Raw genomic sequence first — 24,803 nt, 5'->3', positions numbered from 1 at the left:
ACCTCTCTCTCTCTCTCTCTCTCTCTCTCTCTCTCTCTCTCTCTCTCTCTCTCTCTCTCACACACACACACACACACACACACACACACACACACACACAGACACACAGACACACACACACATCGCTGACAACTTCAGCAGCTCAGGCCAGAATGCATGAGTTGGTAGTCATATGTGCTTGAGGCATGCTTCCTTGTTTGAATGAATGGTGTGGGTTTCTCTTTTGCTGGTAGAGGCTGTGGCCGAAAGTTTCATGTAAGGGTCTTTTAATTGTGCCTGCCTACAACTTAACATGTCTTCTTTACAGTAAGTAGCAATCTATCTTTTCCTATACTGTTCATATTCCTATGTCATCTTTCCATTGTTTGATTCAGTTTGACATATACATAGATGTGATTCAGTCACTGTAAATTGTCAATCTGCATTTACAATACTCACATACAATATGTACATTTCTGGATATATCATGCCATTGTGCTTCTATGAAGAAGATAATGACATCTGTTAAACGTATACTAAGCTCCTGAAGATGACTAATTAATTTGTCCAAACCAGAAAGAGTGATAAAATCATACTTGCAACTGACAACTGAGTTTAATTCTGAAAAATATATACTAAGTTGCTGCCTAAAATAAACAGTACTGAATTTCAGCAGTAATTTTGTAGGAGCACTACATCAATTGAGGAACATTACCATATTATTTTAGACTGTATAACACACCACACCAAATTCATAACTGCAAGACCTGCAGCAGTTCTTGAATATTTTTTGTACACATATGCTGAATAGCAGTGCCACACTACAATCAATTTAATTTCAATTAGCTGCACAAGAAGTTGTTTACAGAATACTAAATTTCAATAAATGATTTAAAAATACTTTTATTCTCACCATATACTGGAACACTGTTCCTTAAATAGAAGTGTATAGTTCATTGGGCAGTCATCGGAAGCAACTTATGACAGTCTTCCTACTGTTGGATGACATTTAAGAGGCTCAAATAGAAATAGCTTGAGTAAGGTCATAAATATATGAATGAAGCTCAGGAACTTTCTTTTTGAAATTTCACAGTGCCTCATTTGTTTTGATGGAAGCAATAGAATAAATGCTGTCATGCAAGAGCAACATATATATGGGGTGTACGTAACTCACTTCCACTGAAATATCTTATGAATTTGATAGTACACGTTTCCATTTAGAGATTGTCCTTGAGGATGAAGAGTAATGAGTAGTCTACATACACTGTCCCAGAAAACTGCACACAGCACTTTCCTTGCAGGTGATGTCTTCAACGGGATGTGTTAGTTGCATGGATGAATACTTCTGTTTCAGATTGGTAATAATACACACAAGAATCTTCACCCATGAAAATTTTGGTAAGAATATCATATATTTCATTGTAGTAATGAATGTGTCAATATCATGCCTGATCTATTCTCTGCAATGCCATATGACTAGCTTGCATGGTATCCACAGTGCACCAATTTCGAAACAATATGAGGTGCACCCTGCTGTGTCATTAAACACTATCAATGGCTGCAGTATTTACTGTTACCTTCCTGTTTACTTATATTAATTTTCCAACCTGTCTCACATTTACCTTTGTGGCAATATCCAATTATTGTTTGACACAAGATTAGTCTTTAATAAATATGCTTCGTTCAGAACATCTTTTTTTAATTTGGCTGTAAACAGTGTGACATTACAGGCATATTTTAAATGTGTGTGTGTGTGTGTGTGTGTGTGTGTGTGTGTGTGTGTGTGTGTGTGTGTGGAGGGGGGGGGGGGCACAAACGTGGCACACAGTGATCTGTTCACCACAAACACCACACACTGGAGGGTCCTCTAGCCGGAGCAAGAAGCCACGTGTCATTGGGCTGTGACCTATGCAAAGACAGGTAAGGAGTAACTTACCTCATTTTCATGGCTGAAAGGAAGTATGCCACAGCCACGTAGTGGGCTTTATTAGACACAACTTATTATTAGTAACTTCCAGCCACTTCTCTTCCCATCGACACGTCACTGTCTCTGTACCTCAACAGCAAGGTAATAGCACACAGGGTGATAGAACACTGACATAACTGACACTCGCTACAAGGCTCCTAGGCTGCTACACCTGTCCTTTCATTCCCTGTAATACCCATGTGCCCTGGTACCCAACAGAAAGGCATCTCCTTCCCTTGCCACTGTAGTTGGAGGAGGGTGTCCTGGATATTCTGGACTAATTTATCTGCCAGGTACAAACATTGCACAGAGTGAAGGGCACTCCGAGAATCAGGACAGACAAGGAATTTAGCACTCAAAGCATGCTTCATCTTCTCCAGTGCCAACGAGATCACATACAGTTCCATTTGAATACAATAAAGTCTTGAGAGGCAGTCAGACCTTGAAGACACGATCAGGGAAAACAACAGAGCATCCAAAGGAGTCCCCTGTTTTGACCCATCTGTAAAAACAGTTGTAAAGTGTGGTGACCCATAAAAATGACAGAAAATAAAGTATTAAAAACATATATAGAATTGGAATCTCTCCTATACTGCACTAAATTTAAAATTACCCTGGGCCTCTGCAGTAACCATGGTGGCTGGCAGTTACAACCCTAGATTTGATGCTGTACATGCTCCACACCAAATGACTCCAACACACGCTGCATGCAGATTCTAAACAGCATTGTTGTTTGTGGACAATTGGAGAAAAGGAGTTGTAAAGTTGGATGAGCAATAGTATGGTAAATGGTGTAATCAGAACTGCGAGGAACTTACAAGCTTGATGCACCATGATGAGCTGCTGCCAGATGGTGAGTAGTGGTTCCCCAGTCTCATCAGAGATTGCGATGGGGCTGGTCCTATAAGCACCTGTGTATAGTTTAATCCCCTCATGGTGGATGGTTCAACAACCTTCCATGCAAGACAACCTCACTAACCCATAAGATGTGCATCTGTAGTCTATCCGTGAACGCACAAAAGCCCTATAAAACTGGAGCATAAGCGCTCTGTCTGCTCCCCAAGACCTGTAACTAAGGCACTTATGATGCTAAGGCATTTCATAACATTCAGTACCTTCCAAATTCTGGCTTTCATGTCTTTCAGGTGTGGGAACCACGACAGTTTGGAGTCAAAAATGAGGCCCAAAAATCTCACAGAGTCTCTAAAATGTAGAATGGTGCCCTCATATGAAAGGCAGGTAAATTAAAAATACAAGGATGATTAAAATGAACATGCACACACTTATCTGCAGCAAACTGAAACCCCGAATTGCAGCCCATTCCCCTAACCTCCGCAATGTAAATTGCAACTGACGGGTCGAAAAACACTGCCCTGAGGTAAAACACTCTCCTGCTCAAAAATGATCGGACAGCATGTCACAAACTCGGGACCTAACAAAGTGCTTAGACAGCAAAGGGCCCTACGAAGATGGGGAGTTGGCCACAATAGCCCATTGATGGAGTTGCATGAGAATGCTGAGTCTCCAAGTAATGTCATATGCCTTACTGATATCAAAGAATATACCCAGACAGTGATGTTTACATATGAAAGCCTGCTGAAAAGCGTCCTCCAAGGGCAGGTTGTTGACAGTGGACCGAAATCTCTGGAATCCACACTGAGAGTAGCAAAGGAGTTGCCCGCTCTCTAGCAACCAGACCAAATGATGGTTAACCATTCACTCAAGGGTCTTTCCTACACAGCTCGTTAAGGTGACACTCTGTTAACTACTGGGACATATGTGGTTCTTTCCTCGTTTAAGGAGGTTTATCAGAATATTCCCTCTCCACAAGCTGGGAAATTGTCCTGCTTGCCACATCAAATTGAAACATTCAAGGAGGATTTCCTTTGACGCCGCTGGAAAATGTCAAAACATGCAGTACCAGACCTGGTCGTGACCAGGTGTGGTATTATGAGTCTCAGACAGTGCCAATTCCAGCACCCACATTGAGACAGGTCAGTTGTAAGACCTCAGAGCTGTGGGATCTAAAGTCCAACTTTCCCCTCTCTGCAGTCACACGGTAGTGACAAATCAAAGAGCCACACACCGACCTCAATTGCTGAGTGGCACTCACCAGTCCACCAAGGTACAGGTTGCCTCCTAAGATGACCTGAGGACTTTGGGATGGTTAAGTCAGCGGCACGGTCGATTACTTGTGTGATGTGGTCCAATCATTTCTGGATGCTGTTGCAGTGTTCAAACACAGCCACCTTGCTGAACGGTGTCCAGTTAGCCCTGCTAATCATCCATCTGGTGGCTTTTCTTCAAGTGGCCCTCCATCGAGTATGTGGATCGACAGTAGGAAGTGGTCATTGGACTGAAAGTCATCAGTTGCTTCCCACTGAGCAGAGACTGTAAGCCCAGAAGAGCAGAAAGAGGAGTTGATGGCTGAGGACAACCCACTAACAGCCAGTAAATGAGTGGGATGCCTGTATTGAGGGTGCACAGCTCCTGAGACATCATGAGGTTCTCCAAGACTCAACCCCTAGGGCAAGTATAGCTCGTGACCCATAACACATTATGGACATTAAAACCACCCACTATGAGAAATGGGCACAGGACATGCCCAACAAGGCCTGTGGGAGCTTCGCAGTCTATCACGATTTGTGGACATAAATGGAGTGAGCAGATAGTGATCTTCTGACCCACATGAACTGTAATAGCTACTGTTTGTCAGTCAGGAACCAAGGAAAGAGCAGAGGAGTGATGTGAGCCTTGAGGAGCCGCTGGTGAAGTATTGGTGCAGCAGCAGTGCAGTAGGGAGTTGCATATTTAGCTTTCATATTTGTTTTGTAGTTTGATTCTTTAGTTTCTTCCGAGTGTTTGATCACTTGCATATTTAATTACATAAAATCCTTGCATATTCTCGTGGCTGAGAGGAGTAATATTGCTTATTAATAGCTGTAAAGTATAAATTCGTGGAGTCGTTAGTCAGTTGCTTGTTTTGGACAGCCAGTGCTTTCTGTTTATTTCGTAGAGTCAGTCAGCAGCAGACAGAGGCCAGTGCAGTTTCATCTGTGGTTGCAGAGTGACGTATGCGAGCAGCAGTAGCAGAAACTAGTCGTATATTCAGTTTTTCGTATTAGTTCCGCAGGTTTAATTCAAATTACTTTGTGTATTTGTGTGCTTGCGTGGTGAAATTTTTCGGAACTTTGCGTATTTTCGATTTAGAAAGGGGTAGTATCAGATTTTAATAACGGTAGAGTGTAACATCGCATAGACGGTTGTCATTTGTACTCAGACGGGGGTAGGATCGCATTGTAATATCTGTATAGTGGCCTAGTCGTGGTCATTTGATTGCTTGGTTCGTAAGTAATTGTTCATATACTGCAGCTCAATCTGGCGCTGGTGACACAACTGTGCAGTCACATATTGCTGTTTTATTTGTCACAACTCTATACATCCAGATATTAGTAGTAGGATGGATAGGGTGTCCGCGTGCTGTGTGTGGGCGCAGGAGGAACTGGCCGCAGTTCGTGAGCAGCTGAGCGTGCTGTTGGCCACGGTCAGCCGCCTTCAGGCTGCTGCCTCGAGGTGCAGTAACGGCGGAGGGTCTGGCGCGTCGCTTGAGACACCCCAGGCGTCGCTTGCTGTGTCCACTGACTCAGCCCCCGAGGCACCTTCTAGTGTACCCGGGCCGCCCTCACCTCAGGGTGAGTGGCAGACTGCAACGTGTTCGCGTCGCTCGGGGCAGAGGGTCAATGAGGAGGCTGGCCGGCTGGCCTCGCCCGTTCATCCTGTCAGTGGGCAGGTGGCCGCTCCTTCAGCTGGGACCGAGCAGGCACACAGAGGCAAAGGCTTGCTGGTTATTGGGAGCTCCAACATTAGGTGGGTGATGGAGCCCCTTAGTGGAAATAGCGTACAGGGCTGGAAAGAATTCCAACGTGCACTTGGTTTGTCTGCTGGGGGGCCTCATCCAAGATGTGGAGGTGGCCTTGCCTGCGGCTATCGAGCATACGGGGTGCAGTCGTCTGCAAGTAGTTGCTCACGTCGGCACCAATGATGCCTGTCGCTTGGGTTCTGAGGCAATCCTCAGTTCGTACAGGCGGCTGGTGGATTTGGTGAAGACCACTGGCCTCACACGCGGGGTGCAAGCAGAGCTCTCTATTTGTAGCATTGTTCCCAGAGTGGATCGGGGTCCTTTGGTTTGGAGCCGAGTGGAGGGTCTCAACCAGAGGCTTCGTCGACTCTGTGACGGTCTTGGCTGCAGATTTCTAGACTTGCGCTATTGGGTGGGTTGTAGGACACCCCTAGATAGGTCAGGGGTGCACTACACAAAGGAAGCGGCTACTCGAGTAGCAGAGTACTTGTGACACGCACATGGGTTTTTTTTAGGCTAGGCAGTAGTGCGAGGTGTCCTGATGAACACTCACCAGTCAACGTGCAGGCAGGAAAATCAGGACGCGTTCAGTGTAAAGACACTTCAGCTGTCAAGATATTAGCAGTAAGTTTTCCGAGTGTTCGGAATGAATTCACTGCCCTCCAGGAGGCGTGTGGCATGCAAATTATTCTAGGGACTGAGACCTGGCTGAACCCTGAGATAGGAACTTCTGAAATATTTAGTGTGGGTTGGAACGTGTATCGGAAAGACAGATTAGACATCGTAGAAGGTGGTGTCATTGCAGTTGGCAAAAATATTATGTCTGCTGAGGTCGAAGTAGAGTGTTATTGTGAAGTTATCTGGACACGTTTAACAGGGCTAGGAGAAATAAAGTTAATTGTTGGGTGTTATTACCGGCCACCAGGTTCCACCGTGACAGTTCTAGAATCATTCAAAGGGAGTCTACACTCTGTATTGCAGAAGTACCCGGATCATGCTATATTAGTCAAGAGGCGACTTCAACCTACCTAGTATAGACTGGGATGTCTATGGATTCATTACAGGTGGTACAGACAAGCTGTCATGTGAATTACTTTTGAACACATTATCCGAAAACTGTCTTGAGCAGCTAAATCAACAGCCAACGCGTAATGGAAATATTTTAGATCTAGTAGCCACGAACAGACCAGACCTCATCGACGGTGTCAGCGTTGAGACAGGGGTTAGTGATCATGATGTTGTCATTACGACTATGGTTACGGAAGTTAAAAAGTCGGTCAAGAAGGCTAGGAGAGTATTCTTACGAGAAAGGGCAGATAAGCAGTTGTTAGCATCCCACTTAGTAAATGAATCGACTTCATTTACTTCTGGTACGATGGACGTGGAAGAATTATGGGCAAATTTTAAACACATTGTAAATCATGCATTGGAGAAGTATGTGCCGAAAAAGTGGGTTGCGGACGGAAAAGACCCACCATGGTTTAACAGCACAATTCGGAGAATGCTCAGGAAGCAAAGACAGTTGCACCCGCGGTACAAGAAAGATCGGGAAATGAGGACAGGCAAAAGTTAGTAGAGATTTGTGCTGCTGCAAAAAGAGCGATGCGCGAAGCATACAATCACTACCACTGTCATACCTTAGCAAAAGATCTTGCTGAAAATCCAAGGAAATTCTGGTCTTACATAAGATCAGGAAGCGGGTCGAAGACTTCCATCCAGTCACTCACTGATCAGTGGACAGCAAAACGAAAGCTGAAATTTTAAATTTAGCATTTGAGAAATCTTTCATGCAGGAGGATTGTAGAAACATACCGCCGTTTGAGTCTCGTACAGATTCCCATATAGAGGACATAGTGATAGACATACCTGGGGTTGTGAAGCAGCTGAATGGGTTGAAAATAAATAAATCGCCAGGTCCTGATGGAATTCCAATTTGGTTTTACAGAGAGTACTCTACTGCATTGGCTCCTTACTTAGCTTGCATTTATCGCGAATCTCTTGCCCAACGTAAAGTCCTGAGCGACTGGAAAAAAGCGCAGGTGATGCCTGTATATAAGAAGGGTAGAAGGATGGATCCTCAAAATTACAGACCAATATCCTTAACATCGGTTTGTTGCAGGATTCTCGAACATATTCTCAGTTCGAATATAATGAATTTCCTTGAGACAGAGAAGTTGCTGTCCATGCATCAGCACAGCTTTAGAAAGCATCGCTCCTGTGAAACGCAACTTGCCCTTTTTTCACATGAAATCTTGAGAACCATGGATGAAGGGTATCAGACAGATGCCATATCCCTTGACTTCCAGAAAGCGTTTGACTCGGTTCCCCACTGCAGACTCCTAACTAAGGTATGAGCATATGGGATTGGTTCCCAAATATGTGAGTGGCTCGAAGACTCCTTAAGTAATAGAACCCAGTACGTTGTCCTCGATGGTGAGTGTTCATCGGAGGTGAGGGTTTCATCTGGAATGCCCCAGGGAAGTGTGGTAGGTCTGCTGTTGTTTTCTATCTACATAAATGATCTTTTGGAAAGGGTGGATAGCAATGTGCAGCTGTTTGCTGATGATGCTGTGGTGTACGGGAAGGTGTCGTCGTTGAGTGATTGTAGGAGGATACAAGATGAATTGGACGGGATTTGTGATTGGTGTAAAGAATGGCAGTTAACTCTAAATACAGATAAATGTAAATTAACACAGATGAATAGGAAAAAGTATCCCGTCATGTCTGAATGCTCCATTAGTAGTGTAGCGCTTGACACGATCACCTCGATTAAATATTCAGGAGGATGACGGCTCAATCCCGCATCCGGCCATCCTGATTTAGGTATTCCGTGATTTCCCTAAATCACTCCAGGTAAATGCCGGGATGGTTCCTTTGAAAGGGCACGGCCGACTTCCTTCCCTATCCTTCCCTAATCCGATGAGACCAATGACCTCGCTGTCTGGTTTCCTCCCCGAAACAATCCAATCCAATCGAAAAAAAAATATTTGGGCGTAACACTGCAGAGCTATATGAAGTGGGACAAGCTTGTAATGGCAGTTGTAGGGAAGGTAGATAGTCATCTTTGGTTCATTGGTAGAATTTTGGGAAGATGTGATTCATCTGTAAAGGAGACCGCTTATAAAACACTAATACAACCTATTCTTGAGTACTGCTCAAGCGTTTGGGATCCATATCAGGTCAGATTGAGGGAGGACATAGAAGCAATTCAGAGGAAGGCTGCTAGATTTGTTTCTGGTAGGTTTGATCATCATGCGAGTGTTACGCAAATGCTTCAGGAACTCAGGTGGGAGTCTCTGGAGGAAAGGAGGCGTTCTTTTTGTGAATCGCTACTGAGGAAATTTAGAGAACCAGCATTTGAGGCTGACTGCAGTACAGTTTTACTGCCACCAACTTATATTTCACAGAAAGACCACAAAGATAAGATAAGAGAGATTAGGGCTCGTACAGAGGCATATAGGCAGTCATTTTTTCCCTTGTTCCGTTTGGGAGTGGAACAGGGAGGGAAGATGCTAGTTGTGGTACAAGGTACCCTCCACCATGCACCGTACGGTGGATTGTGGAGTATGTATGTAGATGTAGATGTGTTATTGACACACACAGCAACCCTTCAACTGGCTCTGCCCCCAGTCAGGTCATCCTTTTGGTGAAGGGTATAGCCCTGTAGCACGGCGGCATCAGTGGCTTTAAAATTTGCTTCTTGTAAACACAAGCACAGGGGGCATGCCTGTGCTAGGAGTTTCAGTTTCTCCACATGTGTCCTCAACCCTGTGTTCCACTGTAGGAGGGGTGCCATCTCTCTCAGGGGTAGCATTTGCATCCTGACTTTCTGCAGGTTTAGTGACATCTCTAAACAGTCAAAGGGGCTTTGTCTGTGATACAGTATCCACAGTCAACGTCTATCTTCAGGAGTTCTGGGAACCAGGGTGATGCAAAACTTTTTTTGATGTGTGTATTTTACAACTTGTGACAGTGCTCCCTCCCTAGAGTTTTTCTGCTATTAGCCCAGCTGGTTTACCCTTCCCTTTTCTGCTGAAGTGGAGGGCATGTCTAGTATAATCCCATCTACAGATGAAAACAACAGAAACAACAACAATATGTGATCCTGCACCCTACATAAACAGCCATTCCAATTCCAGATTAGCTCTCCTGCTAGAAGAGCTCGAATGAGGTCAGTCACGCGGTCTCAGGAGAGACAAACTCAACATTGGTACATCTCAATGCTGATGCAGCCATTGTCAGGTCACACTCTACTCTGTACCCAGCATCTCTGTCAATGCTATTACCTGGCCCATTCACTATAACCATGGTGCCTCTTCATGTGAAGTCTTTGAAAAGTGATCCTAAATCATACATTACCTGTTCCAGACCAATAACAATAGGTATAAAAAAATTGGTGAGCTGGTATTCTGGTCCTAGTTCATCCGGTGAAAGTTGGCCAACAGCTGTAGTGTGAGAATTATGTAACAACAAAACTTACTTTCTTTCTCTTCAGCGACTTTGTTACGTCCCTATTTTTCAATTGACTGCTGTAACTTTACAGTGCCCTGTCTACACCAATATTTGTCTGAGGCACATCAGTTTCCAACTGAAGAAACAATCAAACTTATTTTTCATCTTCACCACAAAACTGTCAGATGAAGTTCTGAGCTTGTCCCCTCTGCTGCCTGTTGTCACTTCCCAACTCTCTCCACCTTTCTCCCTCTTTAATTTCTCCAGATCTTTCATAGACTTGTCTAATTCAGGCTGATGGAAAGCAGTTTTCCCATCTTGTTCCATTATCTTCTTATTTGTGTTACTTATCCTACAAACCACTGAAGCATCTCATTTATTTCCCCAATTCCAACGCTACTACAGCCCCCAATTGAAAAAACTACAGCAACCGTCACACCAAATCCCGAAACTAACAATTCTACAATCAGTCACTTTTGGTCAGTTATTTATCACACACGATAAAGACAACACTTTAGTAAAAATTAGCAAATTAAATTAGCAATAAACAAGAAAACACATTTACAAAAACACACACCAATATGTAAACAAACAAAACTGCAAAGAGTCTCAATCAAACAACTTAAAATTTACAAGACTTTCCATAAATACACTCCTGGAAATGGAAAAAAGAACACATTGACACCGGTGTGTCAGACCCACTATACTTGCTCCGGACACTGCGAGAGGGCTGTACAAGCAATGATCACACGCACGGCACAGCGGACACACCAGGAACCGCGGTGTTGGCCGTCGAATGGCGCTAGCTGCGCAGCATTTGTGCACCGCCGCCGTCAGTGTCAGCCAGTTTGCCGTGGCATACGGAGCTCCATCGCAGTCTTTAACACTGGTAGCATGCCACGACAGCATGGACGTGAACCGTATGTGCAGTTGACGGACTTTGAGCGAGGGCGTATAGTGGGCATGCGGGAGGCCGGGTGGACGTACCGCCGAATTGCTCAACACGTGGGGCGTGAGGTCTCCACAGTACATCGATGTTGTCGCCAGTGGTCGGCGGAAGGTGCACGTGCCCGTCGACCAGGGACCGGACCGCAGCGACGCACGGATGCACGCCAGGACCGTAGAATCCTACGCAGTGCCGTAGGGGACCGCACCGCCACTTCCCAGCAAATTAGGGACACTGTTGCTCCTGGGGTATCGGCGAGGACCATTCGCAACCGTCTCCATGAAGCTGGGCTACGGTCCCGCACACCGTTAGGCCGTCTTCCGCTCACGCCCCAACATCGTGCAGCCCGCCTCCAGTGGTGTCGCGACAGGCGTGAATGGAGGGACGAATGGAGACGTGTCGTCTTCAGCGATGAGAGTCGCTTCTGCCTTGGTGCCAATGATGGTCGTATGCGTGTTTGGCGCCGTGCAGGTGAGCGCCACAATCAGGACTGCATACGACCGAGGCACACAGGGCCAACACCCGGCATCATGGTGTGGGGAGCGATCTCCTACACTGGCCGTACACCACTGGTGATCGTCGAGGGGACACTGAATAGTGCACGGTACATCCAAACCGTCATCGAACCCATCGTTCTACCATTCCTAGACCAGCAAGGGAACTTGCTGTTCCAACAGGACAATGCACGTCCGCATGTATCCCGTGCCACCCAACGTGCTCTAGAAGGTGTAAGTCAACTACCCTGGCCAGCAAGATCTCCGGATCTGTCCCCCATTGAGCATGTTTGGGACTGGATGAAGCGTCGTCTCACGCGGTCTGCACGTCCAGCACGAACGCTGGTCCAACTGAGGCGCCAGGTGGAAATGGCATGGCAAGCCGTTCCACAGGACTACATCCAGCATCTCTACGATCGTCTCCATGGGAGAATAGCAGCCTGCATTGCTGCGAAAGGTGGATATACACTGTACTAGTGCCGACATTGTGCATGCTCTGTTGCCTGTGTCTATGTGCCTGTGGTTCTGTCAGTGTGATCATGTGATGTATCTGACCCCAGGAATGTGTCAATAAAGTTTCCCCTTCCTGGGACAATGAATTCAAGGTGTTCTTATTTCAATTTCCAGGAGTGTATGACCCAAATAATGGCTTGACTAAATGTGTGTGTATTCCATTTTGAAGGGAACACTTTTTTGTCTGAAAGCTTAAATGTTCAGCAGTCTTTTTCAGTGTGCCTGACTGCGACTTAACACCACTTCTATGTGGTGAGTAGCACTCTATCCTTTTCATATTGTTGTTATACCATTCTGTGCTTTCCACTGTCTGTTATTACAATCTAAATGGCTTATAATTACAAGAATATAAAATCTCGCACATCTAGCCTGGCACAGGGCTGCAAACAAGTGTTTCTGGTTGCTCTCTGAGCTTTTCGCAAAATTTCAATCCTCAACTTTCTCCTCCAAATGCAAAATATTTTGTCGAGTCGCACCTGTATTTTCATGTACACTGTTTGAGAATGGAACAGTAGAGAAATAGCCTGAAGGTGGTTTGATGAACCATCCGCCAGGCTCTTAATTATGAATTGCAGAGTAGCCACGCAGATGAACTTGGAAACAATGGAATCAGGTTAATCACTTTCACAATATCGGAAGGGATCAGGTTTTGATTCCATAGGGAAACAGTTGTGCCCAGTGACTGTATTCATTTCAAGTAGTAAAGGGTGCAGCAGTCAGCTACGATAATTTTTATTGGATATCTAGATTTTGATCACCGTGTGCCCATCTTCAATGCTAAAAAACATGTGGAAAACCTATTACAATAGGGTAACACACATGCCTTATTAAATTTATAGTTGCGTAAGCATTAAATGGTAGTCAGTTATAAAATACATATCAGTAAAGATAAAACATTAAACACACTTGTATATGCACATAGTCCAACTGGACTATTCACGTCAGAGTTTGAGTTCACACTGACAAGAAGAGGTCACCAGTGGTAAGATTGACTTTTTGAAACCAGCTATACAATCATGTAGGTTAAGATCCCAGGTATCACACACTGCAGCCATTCACCCAGGTGGGTTCCCGTTTCCAAGGAATTTTTGTGACACTAAATAGCATTCAAAAAGTTCTCTTATGTAGCTGGTTGTGTGGTGTAATGGATCGGATAACAGCTTCACATGCAGAAGACTGCGAGATCGAATCTTTTCAGGTGCAGTAAACATTTTATTTATTTTGAAATCTTAATCGAAATGAATTTGATCATAATTTTTATTCAATTAATTTATTTAAATTTAATATTTTATTTCCATTCCTTTATTTCATAATTTTAATCATAATATCAGCTTCTTCATTTGCTCTCTCTTTTCTGTTGATGACAGTGCAAAAAAATTAATTAATTAATTAATTAATTAATTTAAAAATATATATAAATTGATTATTTTGTCTTTTGTTTTTTAACTGATAAATTGGAGTTTTCAAATAATTGCATATTATAATAGATAAACAGAATTAAATTCATATTTACAAATATTATGATTGAAAAAAGTTCATATGGTGATTAAAATCATGTGACAATGGAACAGAAATAAAAAATTACATTTAAACCAATTAAGTGAATAAAAACTACATCTGACAAGATTCGACCCACAACCTCCTGCATATGAAGCTAATATCCTATTCGTTACACCGCACAACCAGACTATGTAATGCAACTTTTGAATGCTACTGCTTGTCGCACAAAATTCCCTCCCCCCACCCCTTCAAATGATGGCCCACCAGGCTGAATGGCTACAGGGTGTGACACCTGGGATCGTAACCTACATCACCACACCAGTTGATTTCAAAAAGTTACTCCCATAGCTGGAGACCTCTCCTTGTGAGCTTGTGAAGCCGCTGTTCACAATTACAGCACACCTGGCTTCTGTGTACATCACACCAATTTTCAGTGTCCTCCTTACATGTATGATGGATTGACAACATGTATTAACTTTATTTTACCTTGACAATTCTTATTTTTTATCATTTTATTTATTATTTTATATGTTTTTAAAACTTATGAACATTAAACAAATAAGGTGGTTGTAATTAAAAGCAGTGACTAATCTTTTACAGTTGTACATGATGTACCATCAATGGCATCACTTACTGCTGCACATTTGGCAATTGAACATAATTTAAAAAACAGATAGTCCAATGATGAAATCAGTGATAACATACAAGTCACTTACATTAATTTTTGAGTATAAATATTGTAAATCAATGGGGGATTTATTTTTACAAAAAGATGGTCTAAGTGTACGGAGCCCCTTTCAGGCTTTTACCTGATATTTTTATCAACCATTTGGAGAATAAATTTTTTCAGAACAATCCAGATGTGACAAGTATACTAATATACTAATTCAGATAGATTGATGATATCTTGCTATTAATTAGAGGTAACAACAAAGATGTTAAAATAATTGTCAAGAAGTTCAATGGGCAACAAAGGAAAATTGGATCCACGTATGACATGGAGTCAAATTGATCAGTTAACTTTTTAGATTTGAACATTACTATTTTAAATGAGAAGCACTTGTGCTGACAGTATCATAAATTAAAAAACGAACCGCCCCAGTCCGTACAAGATATCATACTTTTAATTTCTCCATCAATTGGTTGTTAAAAATTCCAATTTCAAGTACAGGGCATGAAGTGGAGCTGAATACAGTAAAACATATTGCTAAGGTCAATGACTAACCTCATAATTACACCAATGACAAGTACGACAACATAGGCAGAAAGAAACTAGTTTCAATATAAGTGACAACAGCAATAATATGTGCATTTGTTTACAAAATTTATGTAAAATTAGTGAAGGGTGGCCTCAGTTTTTCGAAAACAAAAAGCAAAACTGTGTGCCGGACCAAGATTCAAACTTGAAACCTTTGCCTTTCGTGGGCAAGTGCTCACTGTCTAAGCTACCAAAGCACGACTCACAATCCATCCTCACAGCTCCAATTCTGCCCGTGAAAGGCAAAAGTTCCGAGTTCGAGTCTTGGTCCGGCACACAGTTTTAATCTGCCAGGAAGTTTCAAGGTGTATATAGAATTAAATGTCCTTATTGCAATGCTTGCTACGTGGGAGAAACTGGTAGATGGATGGAAGGCAAGTTCAGTAAACATCTCACATTAGATGTAAAAATGCAGCAGAAATATCTAACTTTGCTGTGTACCTTCTTACAAGTGGGTACAATAAACCAGTTTTGTCCTCACACATGAGGATGCTGCGCAAAAAGGGAAGACGTAGATGAAAAGCACCCAGTTTTAGAAACTGTTTAAGAATCACTGGGATAAAAGCTACTACGCGCCGATCCCAGCAGATGCACTGACCTCCCAATAATCACCTACTTATGCTTACACTCCTTCTAGATCACACACAGATGCAAAGTATTTACTTCATAATTACATGATGCAGTTGATAGTTTATTAATTTTAACAGCAAACTGTGTAAATTGTGTTGGATTAGTATATGAAACACAAAAGAGAGGGCATTTTAAAGCAAAATGATTCCTGGCCTTTTGACATTCTGCTGATGGTACAGTGACTTTTAGCACCACTCTTTTTTGTTCCAATTCCTTTAATTGTACTTAGTATGTAGTAAAGGCCTGATAAAATTTTATTAACATAGATATTTGAACAAGATATTTTTAAAATTATGTTCAAATGCAAAATGTGCAGCAATAACTGGCACCAGTGGCTACACACAGTTATCACCATGTACAACTGTAAAACTTCAGTAATTACATTTAGTTACAAACACCTCTTCTGTTTTACGTACTTAAAAAAGTATAAAATAAGAAATAAAATGATAAAAAATACAAACTGTGAAGGAAAAATGAAGTTAATACCTGTTTTCAATGCATCATACATGTAAGGAAGGCACTGAAAACAGGTACAAAATACACTGAAGCCAACCGTCCTATAATTGTAAACAATGGCCTTAGTGCGAACTCAGCCTCTGAAATGAATAGTCCAGTTGAAACCATGTGCTTATACAAGGATGTTTAATGTTTTAACTTACGTTTACTGCTATGTACACTATGTGATCGAAAGTATCTGGACACCTGGCTGAAAATGACTTACAAGTTCGTGGCACCCTCCATTGGTAATGCTGGAATTCAATATGGTGTTGGCCCACCCTTAGCCTTGACGACAGCTTCCACTCTCGCAGGCACGTGTTCAATCAGGTGCTGGAAGGTTTCTTGGGGAATGGCAGCCCATCCTTCAAGAAGCGCTGCACTAAGGAGAGGTATTGATGTCAGTTGGTGAGTCCTGGCACGAAGTCAGTGTTCGAAAACATCCCAAAGGTGTTACATAGGATTCAGGTCAGGACTCTATGCAGGGATGTTACTGTTGTGTAACCACTCTGCCACAGGAAGTGCATTATGAACAGGTGCTCTATTGTGTTGAAAGGTGCAATTTCCATCCCTGAATTACTCTTCAACAGTGGGAAGCAAGAAGCTGCTTAAAACATCAATGTACACCTGTGCTGTGATAGTGCCTTGCAAAACGCAACCACACCATAACACCACCGCTTGTAAATTTTACTGTTTGCACTACACACGCTGGCAGATGACATTCACCGGGCATGCGTCATATCCACACCCTACCATTGGATCACCACACTGTGTACCATGATTCGTCAATTCACACAACGTTTTTCCACTGTTCAATCATCCAATGTTTACGCTCCTTACACCAAGTGAGGCATCGTTAGGCATTTACCAGCACGATGTGTGACTTATGAGCAGCCACTTGACCATGAAATCCAAGTTTTCTCACCTCCCGCCCAACTGTCATAGTACCTGCAGTGGATCCTGATGCAGTTTGGTTCCTGTGTGATGCTCTGTATGGATGTCTGCCTATTACACGTTAAGATCCTCTTCAACTGTCAGTTGTCTCTGTTAGCCAACAGACGAGGTCGGCCTGTACGTTTTTGTGCTGTACATGTCCCTTCACCTTTCCATTTCACTATCACATTGGAAACAGTTGACCTATGGATGTTTAGGAGCGTGGAAATCTTGTGTACAGATGTATGACACAAGTGACACCCTAACACCTTATCACATTCGAAGTATGTGAGTTCCGCGGAGCACTCCATTCTGCTCTGTCACGATGTCTAATGACTACTGAGGTCGCTGATATGGAGTACCTGGCAGTAGGTGGCAGGTCAATAAACCTAATATTAGATTAGATTAGATTTACTTTCATTCCAATTGATCGATAGTGAGGAGGTCCTCCAGGATGTAGAATAAGTCAGAAAACAACAATACATGACAAATATTTACAACTCAAACAAATACGCTAATGTACCATTCCACAGGTCCCAAGTGGCATGGTCGTCATTTTTAAATGAACGCTATATGAAAGAATCATTTTACAAATACTATTGCATTGAATTTAAAATAATTTTTTTTTATTTATTTATAAGGTAATAAACGTGTAATACAACTATTAAATACTTATTTACAATGAACACATTACTGCACTGAACTGGTGCAGAAGTTATATTGTACTTATATATATAAATAATCTAAAAATAATATTATATGAGGTGACTTACCGAACGAAAGCGCTGGCAGGTCGATAGACACACAAACAAACACAAACATACACACAAAATTCGAGCTTTCGCAACAAACTGTTGCCTCATCAGGAAAGAGGGAAGGAGAGGGGAAGTCGAAAGGAAGTGGGTTTTAAGGGAGAGGGTAAGGAGTCATTCCAATCCCGGGAGCGGAAAGACTTACCTTAGGGGGAAAAAAGGACAGGTATACACACGCACATATCCATCCACACATACAGACACAACCAGACATATTTAAAGACAAAGAGTTTGGGCAGAGATGTCAGTCGAGGCAGAAGTGTAGAGGCAAAGAAGTTGTTGAAAGACAGGTGAGGTATGAGTGGCGGCAACTTGAAATTAGCGGAGATTGAGGCCTGGCGGATGACGAGAAGAGAGGATATACTGAAGGGCAAGTTCCCATCTCCGGAGTTCGGATAGGTTGGTGTTGGTGGGAAGTATCCAGATAACCCGGACGGTGTAACACTGTGCCAAGATGTGCTGGCTGCGCACCAAGGCATGTTTAGCCACAGTGTGATCCTCATTACCAACAAACACTGTTTGCCTGTGTCCATTCATGCGAATGGACAGTTTGTTGCTGGTCATTCCCACATTCCCATCTGGACTCACAGTGAAGAAGAACTCCAGAATTTCCTCTCCAACCTCAACTCCTTTGCTTCCATCAGATTCACCTGGTCCTACTCCAAATCCCATGCCACTTTCCTTGACGTTGGCCTCCACCTGTCCAATGGCCAACTTCACATGTCTGTCCACATCAAACCCACCAACAAGCAACAGTACGTCCATTATGACAGCTGCCACCCATTCCACATCAAACGGTCCCTTCCCTACAGCCTAGGTCTTCGTGGCAAACGAATCTGCTCCAGTCCGGAATCCCTGAACCATTACACCAACAACCTGACAACAGCTTTCGCATCCCGCAACTACCCTCCCGACCTGGTACAGAAGCAAATAACCAGAGCCACTTCCTCATCCCCTCAAACCCAGAATCCCCCACAGAAGAACCACAAAAGTGCCCCTCTTGTGACAGGATACTTTCCAGGACTGGACCAGACTCTGAATGTGGCTCTCCAGCAGGGATACGACTTCCTCAAATCCTGCCCTGAAATGAGATCCATCCTTCATGAAATCCTCCCCATTCCGCCAAGAGTGTCTTTCTGCCGTCCACCTAACCTTCGTAACCTCTTAGTTCATCCCTATGAAATCCCCAAACCACCTTCCCTACCCTTTGGCTCCTATCCTTGTAACCGCCCCCGGTGCAAAACCTGTCCCATGCACCCTCCCACAAATACCTACTCCAGTCCTGTAACCCGGAAGGTGTACACGATCAAAGGCAGAGCCACGTGTGAAAGCACCCACGTGATTTACCAACTGACCTGCCTACACTGTGACGCATTCTATGTGGGAATGACCAGCAACAAACTGTCCATTCGCATGAATGGACACAGGCAGACAGTGTTTGTTGGTAATGAGGATCACCCTGTGGCTAAACATGCCTTGGTGCACAGCCAGCACATCTTGGCACAGTGTTACACCGTCCGGGTTATCTGGATACTTCCCACCAACACCAACCTATCCAAACTCCGGAGATGGGAACCTGCCCTTCAGTATATCCTCTCTTCTCGTTATCCGCCAGGACTCAATCTCCGCTAATTTCAAGTTGCCGCCACTCATACCTCACCTGTCTTTCAACAACTTCTTTGCCTCTACACTTCCGCCTCGACTGACATCTCTGCCCAAACTCTTTGTCTTTAAATATGTCTGCTTGTGTCTGTATGTGTGGATGGATATGTGTGTGTGAGCGAGTGTATACCTGTCCTTTTTTCCCCCTAAGGTAAGTCTTTCCGCTCCCGGGATTGGAATGACTCCTTACCCTCTCCCTTAAAACCCACATCCTTTCGTCTTTCCCTCTCCTTCCCTCTTTCCTGATGAGGCAACAGTTTGTTGCGAAAGCTTGAATTTTGTGTGTATGTTTGTGTTTGTTTGTGTGTCTGTCGACCTGCCAGCACTTTCATTTGGTAAGTCATATGATCTTTGTTTTTAGATATATATTTCCTACGTGGAATGTTTCCCTCTGTTATAACCATATATATATATATATATATATATATATATATATATATATATATATATATATATATATATATATATATATATATATATAAAAGAAATATGAGGTGACTTACCGAACAAAAGCGCTGGCAGGTCGATAGACACACAAACAAACACAAACATACACACAAAATTCAAGCTTTCGCAACAAACTGTTGCCTCATCAGGAAAGAGGGAAGGAGAGGGGAAGATGAAAGGAAGTGGGTTTTAAGGGAGAGGGTAAGGAGTCATTCCAATCCCGGGAGCGGAAAGACTTACCTTAGGGGGAAAAAAGGACAGGTATACACTCGCAGGACAGGTATACACTCGCACACACGCACATATCCATCCACACATACAGACACAAGCAGACATATTTATGTCTGCTTGTGTCTGTATGTGTGGATGGATATGTGCGTGTGTGCGAGTGTATACCTGTCCTTTTTTCCCCCTAAGATAAGTCTTTCTGCTCCCGGGATTGGAATGACTCCTTACCCTCTCCCTTAAAACCCACTTCCTTTCATCTTCCCCTCTCCTTCCCTCTTTCCTGATGAGGCAACAGTTTGTTGCGAAAGCTTGAATTTTGTGTGTATGTTTGTGTTTGTTTGTGTGTCTATCGACCTGCCAGCGCTTTTGTTCGGTAAGTCACCTCATCTTTCTTTTTTATATATAATTTTTCTCACGTGGAATGTTTCCTTCCATTATATATATATATATATATATATATATATATATATATATATACACAGATCAGTTGGTTCTACTAAGAAATTCATCAATGAAGTAGAAGGAGTTGGCCACTAATAAATCCTTTAGGCTTCTCTTGAACTGAATTTCATTGGTATGAAAAATGTATGTTTTTGGGGGTGTCTGGATACTTTTGATCACACAGTGTGTTTCATGACTGACTTACATTTAGAGCATGCGCAACAATAAATTTAGTAAGCCATCATTATAACTGGTTCATCACATGTTTTATAGCACTGAAGATAGCCACACAGTGATAAAAATCTAGATATGCCATAAACATCATTTTAACTCAAAATATCCACGGGTGTACTGCCGGTCTACAGTGTCCAACGGGCACAATATTTCGGCGATCATACATGTCGCCATCATCAGGTGGACTGACGGACTGAGCTCCTGTGAACGTGCCGGTACGGAGATCCGTACGCTATGGCTGCTCAGGGGTAACTGAGCAGCCATAACGTACGGATCTCCGTACCGGCACGTTCACAGGAGCTCAGTCCGTCAGTCCACCTGATGATGGCGACATGTATGATCGCCGAAATATTGTGCCCGTTGGACACTGTAGACCGGCAGTACACCCGCGGATATTTTGATTATGAAATACGCCGGGAGAAACTCAAGAATCACATCATTTTGACTGACTGTGACCTTTTACTACTTGATTGGAAGTGATCCTCATCAGCAGCACAAATTTCTATTGGAAGAATATACACAAAGGAACTTAGTTGTCACCAGATGAAAAAACAGTTAATCAGACAGATCACACTGTGACTGACCATGAAGGAAAGAGCTTGGTGATGGATGTGAAGACAGCACAAGGTGCGGAATGATGCAGCATCACTTCCTAGAAAAAATATGACTACAAGTACAACCCAAAACCAAAGTCTGTAGTTGTGTGCTGTCACAGCAATGCATTTAAAGGCAATACAAGAAAGACGAATTTCAGCTCCAGCTCAGCAAATCCTTTCAAATTCTACAGGAAAATGATTCACGGAAGAACCTAGAAGAAGAATGGAAAGAAATCTAGGATGCAGTAAATGAGGTGACAAACGCAGTCATCAGGAAGCAGATCAGGGGCAAAAATCTTGGCTTATGGTTGAATGCATTAAGAACTTGCAAGGAGAAGAGCGACCAAGGAGAGCCAGCTACACAGCACGGATTTTGCACTAGGCAAAAGTTCAATAAGATTTCTTGGAAAAAGAGGCTTGAAAGATGTACTATAAAGTCAACCTTTTTAAGAAGGGATACCAGGGCCACCAAAATTTGTCGATTACAATAATGGGACCACACTCACGAATGCATTCAACAATGCAGAGAGATGGAAGCAATACCTCAGTGTGCTCCTCAGCTGTGATGAATCTAAAGATCTGTTCAAATTCCAACCTCTTGACATTTTACATTTATATTATCCACCTCTTGCACTGGAAGAAATTAAAAGTCAGATAATGAAGCTGAAGAATGACAAAAGTCCAGGAGCAGGTGGAATGCAGGTGGAGGTCATTCAAGCTGGAGGTGAGAGACTCCACAAGAGAATTCATCCATTACTCAAGAGGATATAGATTGTGCAGGAGATCCCAGAAGACTGGAAGACAGCAGAAATCTGCCCTTTACACAAGAAAGGTGACAAAATGGTCTGTACCAACTACAGAGGAATCATCCTCTTAAACATCTGCTATAAGATCTTGTCCATCTGTATACTCTACAGAATCCAGCAATTTCCAGGAGAGATTGGTGAGTATCAAGGTGGTTTCAGGAAGGGCTGTTCAATTGTGGACAACAGGAATGTAATGAGACAACTCGCCGAGAAGATGTGGGGATGTGCTGATGACCTTCATGTGCTATTCATAGATTTTAAGAAGGCATACAACTGCATTCACTGGGAGAACTTCATGAACTGCCTAATGAAGTTTGGAATACCAAAGAAACTCATCAGCCCAATTAAGAATTTGTCTCACTGATTCAAAAGCCAAACTGAAGCTCAGGATCCAAGACACTAAGAGTTTTAATATAAACACAGAGTTGAGAAAAAGAGATGGTGTGTTACCAATATTGTTCAATCTGGCACTCGAAAAAATTACGAGGGAAGCTTTCCATAAGAATTTTGAAAGTATCGAGGTAAAAGCTGAGAAAATCCCACACCTCACATTTCTTGACAACAAGACCCTGTTGTCCAAATCTAAGGAAGAACTAATGTGGATGAGTGACAGCATAGAGGTGGTAGCGAGCAAGATCATTCTCCTTCCGAATGAATCGAAGATTTAGTATAAGATGACGAGCAGAACTTGTGCCTATTTGAGAGACCCACCTCCAGCTGGTGGTAGTCTTAACCTAATCCTATAAAAGAGTTTATAATTTTAAATATCTGGGAATAATCTTTACACAGAACACTTTGTGTGAAGCAGACATTACAGCAAGGATACAAGATACAAACCAATCACATTACAGTATCAATCAGCTTTCTTAAGCATGGAATTTCAAGCTCCAGCTGTACAAAACACTAAGATTAAACTCATATGACTGTATCGATATGCAGTTTGTCCAAAAAAACACTTAAAATAATCTCCTTGTGTTCGAGAGAAAAGACATAAGGAAGATCTACAGCCCAGTACAAGACAAGGATCACCGGAAAGCAGGGTCCAGCATAATTATGAGGTGGAAGAGATCTATAGCAGACCAAATACCATACACCCTATCAGAACCAAACGGCTTGTAAGGTTAGGTCATGTTGCTTGGCCTTAGAAATCCACCTATTTTACTCCCCACACTGAAGACTGCGAGGAAGACAAACAAAAAGGTGGCGTGATGAAATCGAAAAGGACTTGCTGTAGATTGACACACAGAGTGATTGGCAGCAGAAAGCAGAAACAAAATTCAGTGGAAGAGGAGCCTTGCAACTGCGAATGATCCTGGACCTTGTCACGTAAAGCGAGCCAAAGTAAGCAAGTGTACATACAAGTATCAATTTCTAGATGGCCAAGGCGTTGACAACATTTCCACAGAGCACTGGTATAGCGATATAGCAAAGATTTAGTGGTACTGTACAGTGTAAGACACAAATACTAAAATTCAGCCTTCAGTACTTACAAATGTACTGCTGTCTGACACATCTACTTTACCACCAATGTAGTATGGTTGATTTTTGCAGACAATAGGAATTCCCTCACTTTCTGCTAAATCACCATAAAATTCCTTGTCTTCACTTGTTTCTTCAATTCCAGCTGGCTGGACTTGAATCTGAAATAAAAAGAAAAATCTACCTCAATAGTTGAATGAAATTAGATTAATGCAGAACACGGATGTTGCAAACCGTGTGTAGCTAACAGCCATAACAACTATGAATTTTAAAATTTTCTCAGCACATTATATGTTCAAACAAGTTTCGGGCTTGCAGCTGGCTATCATTTGCTATACTCCACAATATTTCAACTGGAGGAGAGCCGATCATCCTCAGGTGAGCTGTCGAAAACCGATGAAGACTTCCCACTTTTGACAGTACTGTAACCTTGACATTTGCATGTTGATAAGATGTGTGTTCTACAAAGTGATTAGACAGTAGGAAGACTGATTAATACCTTACACGATGAGTGTAGCGTAAAAGTTCTGCACTCCTGAATTCTTCCTCATTACTTTGAGAGACCATCAAGTGGATAAGACTACATGCTTGCATCCCACCCAGACTTTATAGCCTTCCTAAAACTCATAAAGAAGGTCTCCCTTTACGCCCAATTGTGAGCAACACTGGTGCGTCTACATCTGATTTAACTGAATATTTTTCTTCCTTGCTGAGACCATTGATGGACAAATGCTTGCATCACATACATAAATTGGGCAATTTTATCAATACACTGAGGAATCTCCATCTCAACAGTTCACACTGCCTAGTTAGCTCCGATACAGAATCACTTCGTACAAAGGTCCCAGTATCCAATTCTTTGGTAGTTTCAGGTGGATGTCGCCATTTTGTTTCAAAACACTATTTTATTTTGAGCAGACTGACAGCATTGCCACAGTCATTTGTCTCCCTAGTGGCAAACTTTTTTTATTGAGGACTTTGTAGAGAGAGCACTGGAATCAGCAGCCCTTGAACTGACAGTAGTTTGAAGGTATGGAAATGGTACTTTCATAGTGTGGCCTCATGGAGAAGCT

The 24,803-nt window shown here is 42.8% G+C and overlaps 1 protein-coding gene across 1 annotated transcript in view; it reads right to left on the bottom strand.

Annotated features, from left to right (window-relative positions):
• LOC124619913 overlaps positions 1 to 24,803 on the bottom strand; it is a 264,971-nt gene that overhangs the window by 81,268 nt on the left and 158,900 nt on the right. The window contains exon 12 of the mRNA XM_047146549.1: positions 23,742 to 23,891. Coding sequence (XP_047002505.1) covers positions 23,742 to 23,891 — 150 coding nt within the window. The remainder of the gene's footprint in view (positions 1 to 23,741; positions 23,892 to 24,803) is intronic.

Source organism: Schistocerca americana, chromosome 6 (genome assembly GCF_021461395.2).
Source record: "Schistocerca americana isolate TAMUIC-IGC-003095 chromosome 6, iqSchAmer2.1, whole genome shotgun sequence".
In the NCBI taxonomy this organism is placed as follows: Eukaryota; Metazoa; Arthropoda; class Insecta; order Orthoptera; family Acrididae; genus Schistocerca; species Schistocerca americana.
Note: the sequence above shows the minus strand (reverse complement) of the source record. Positions and strands in the feature narration are given on the sequence as shown.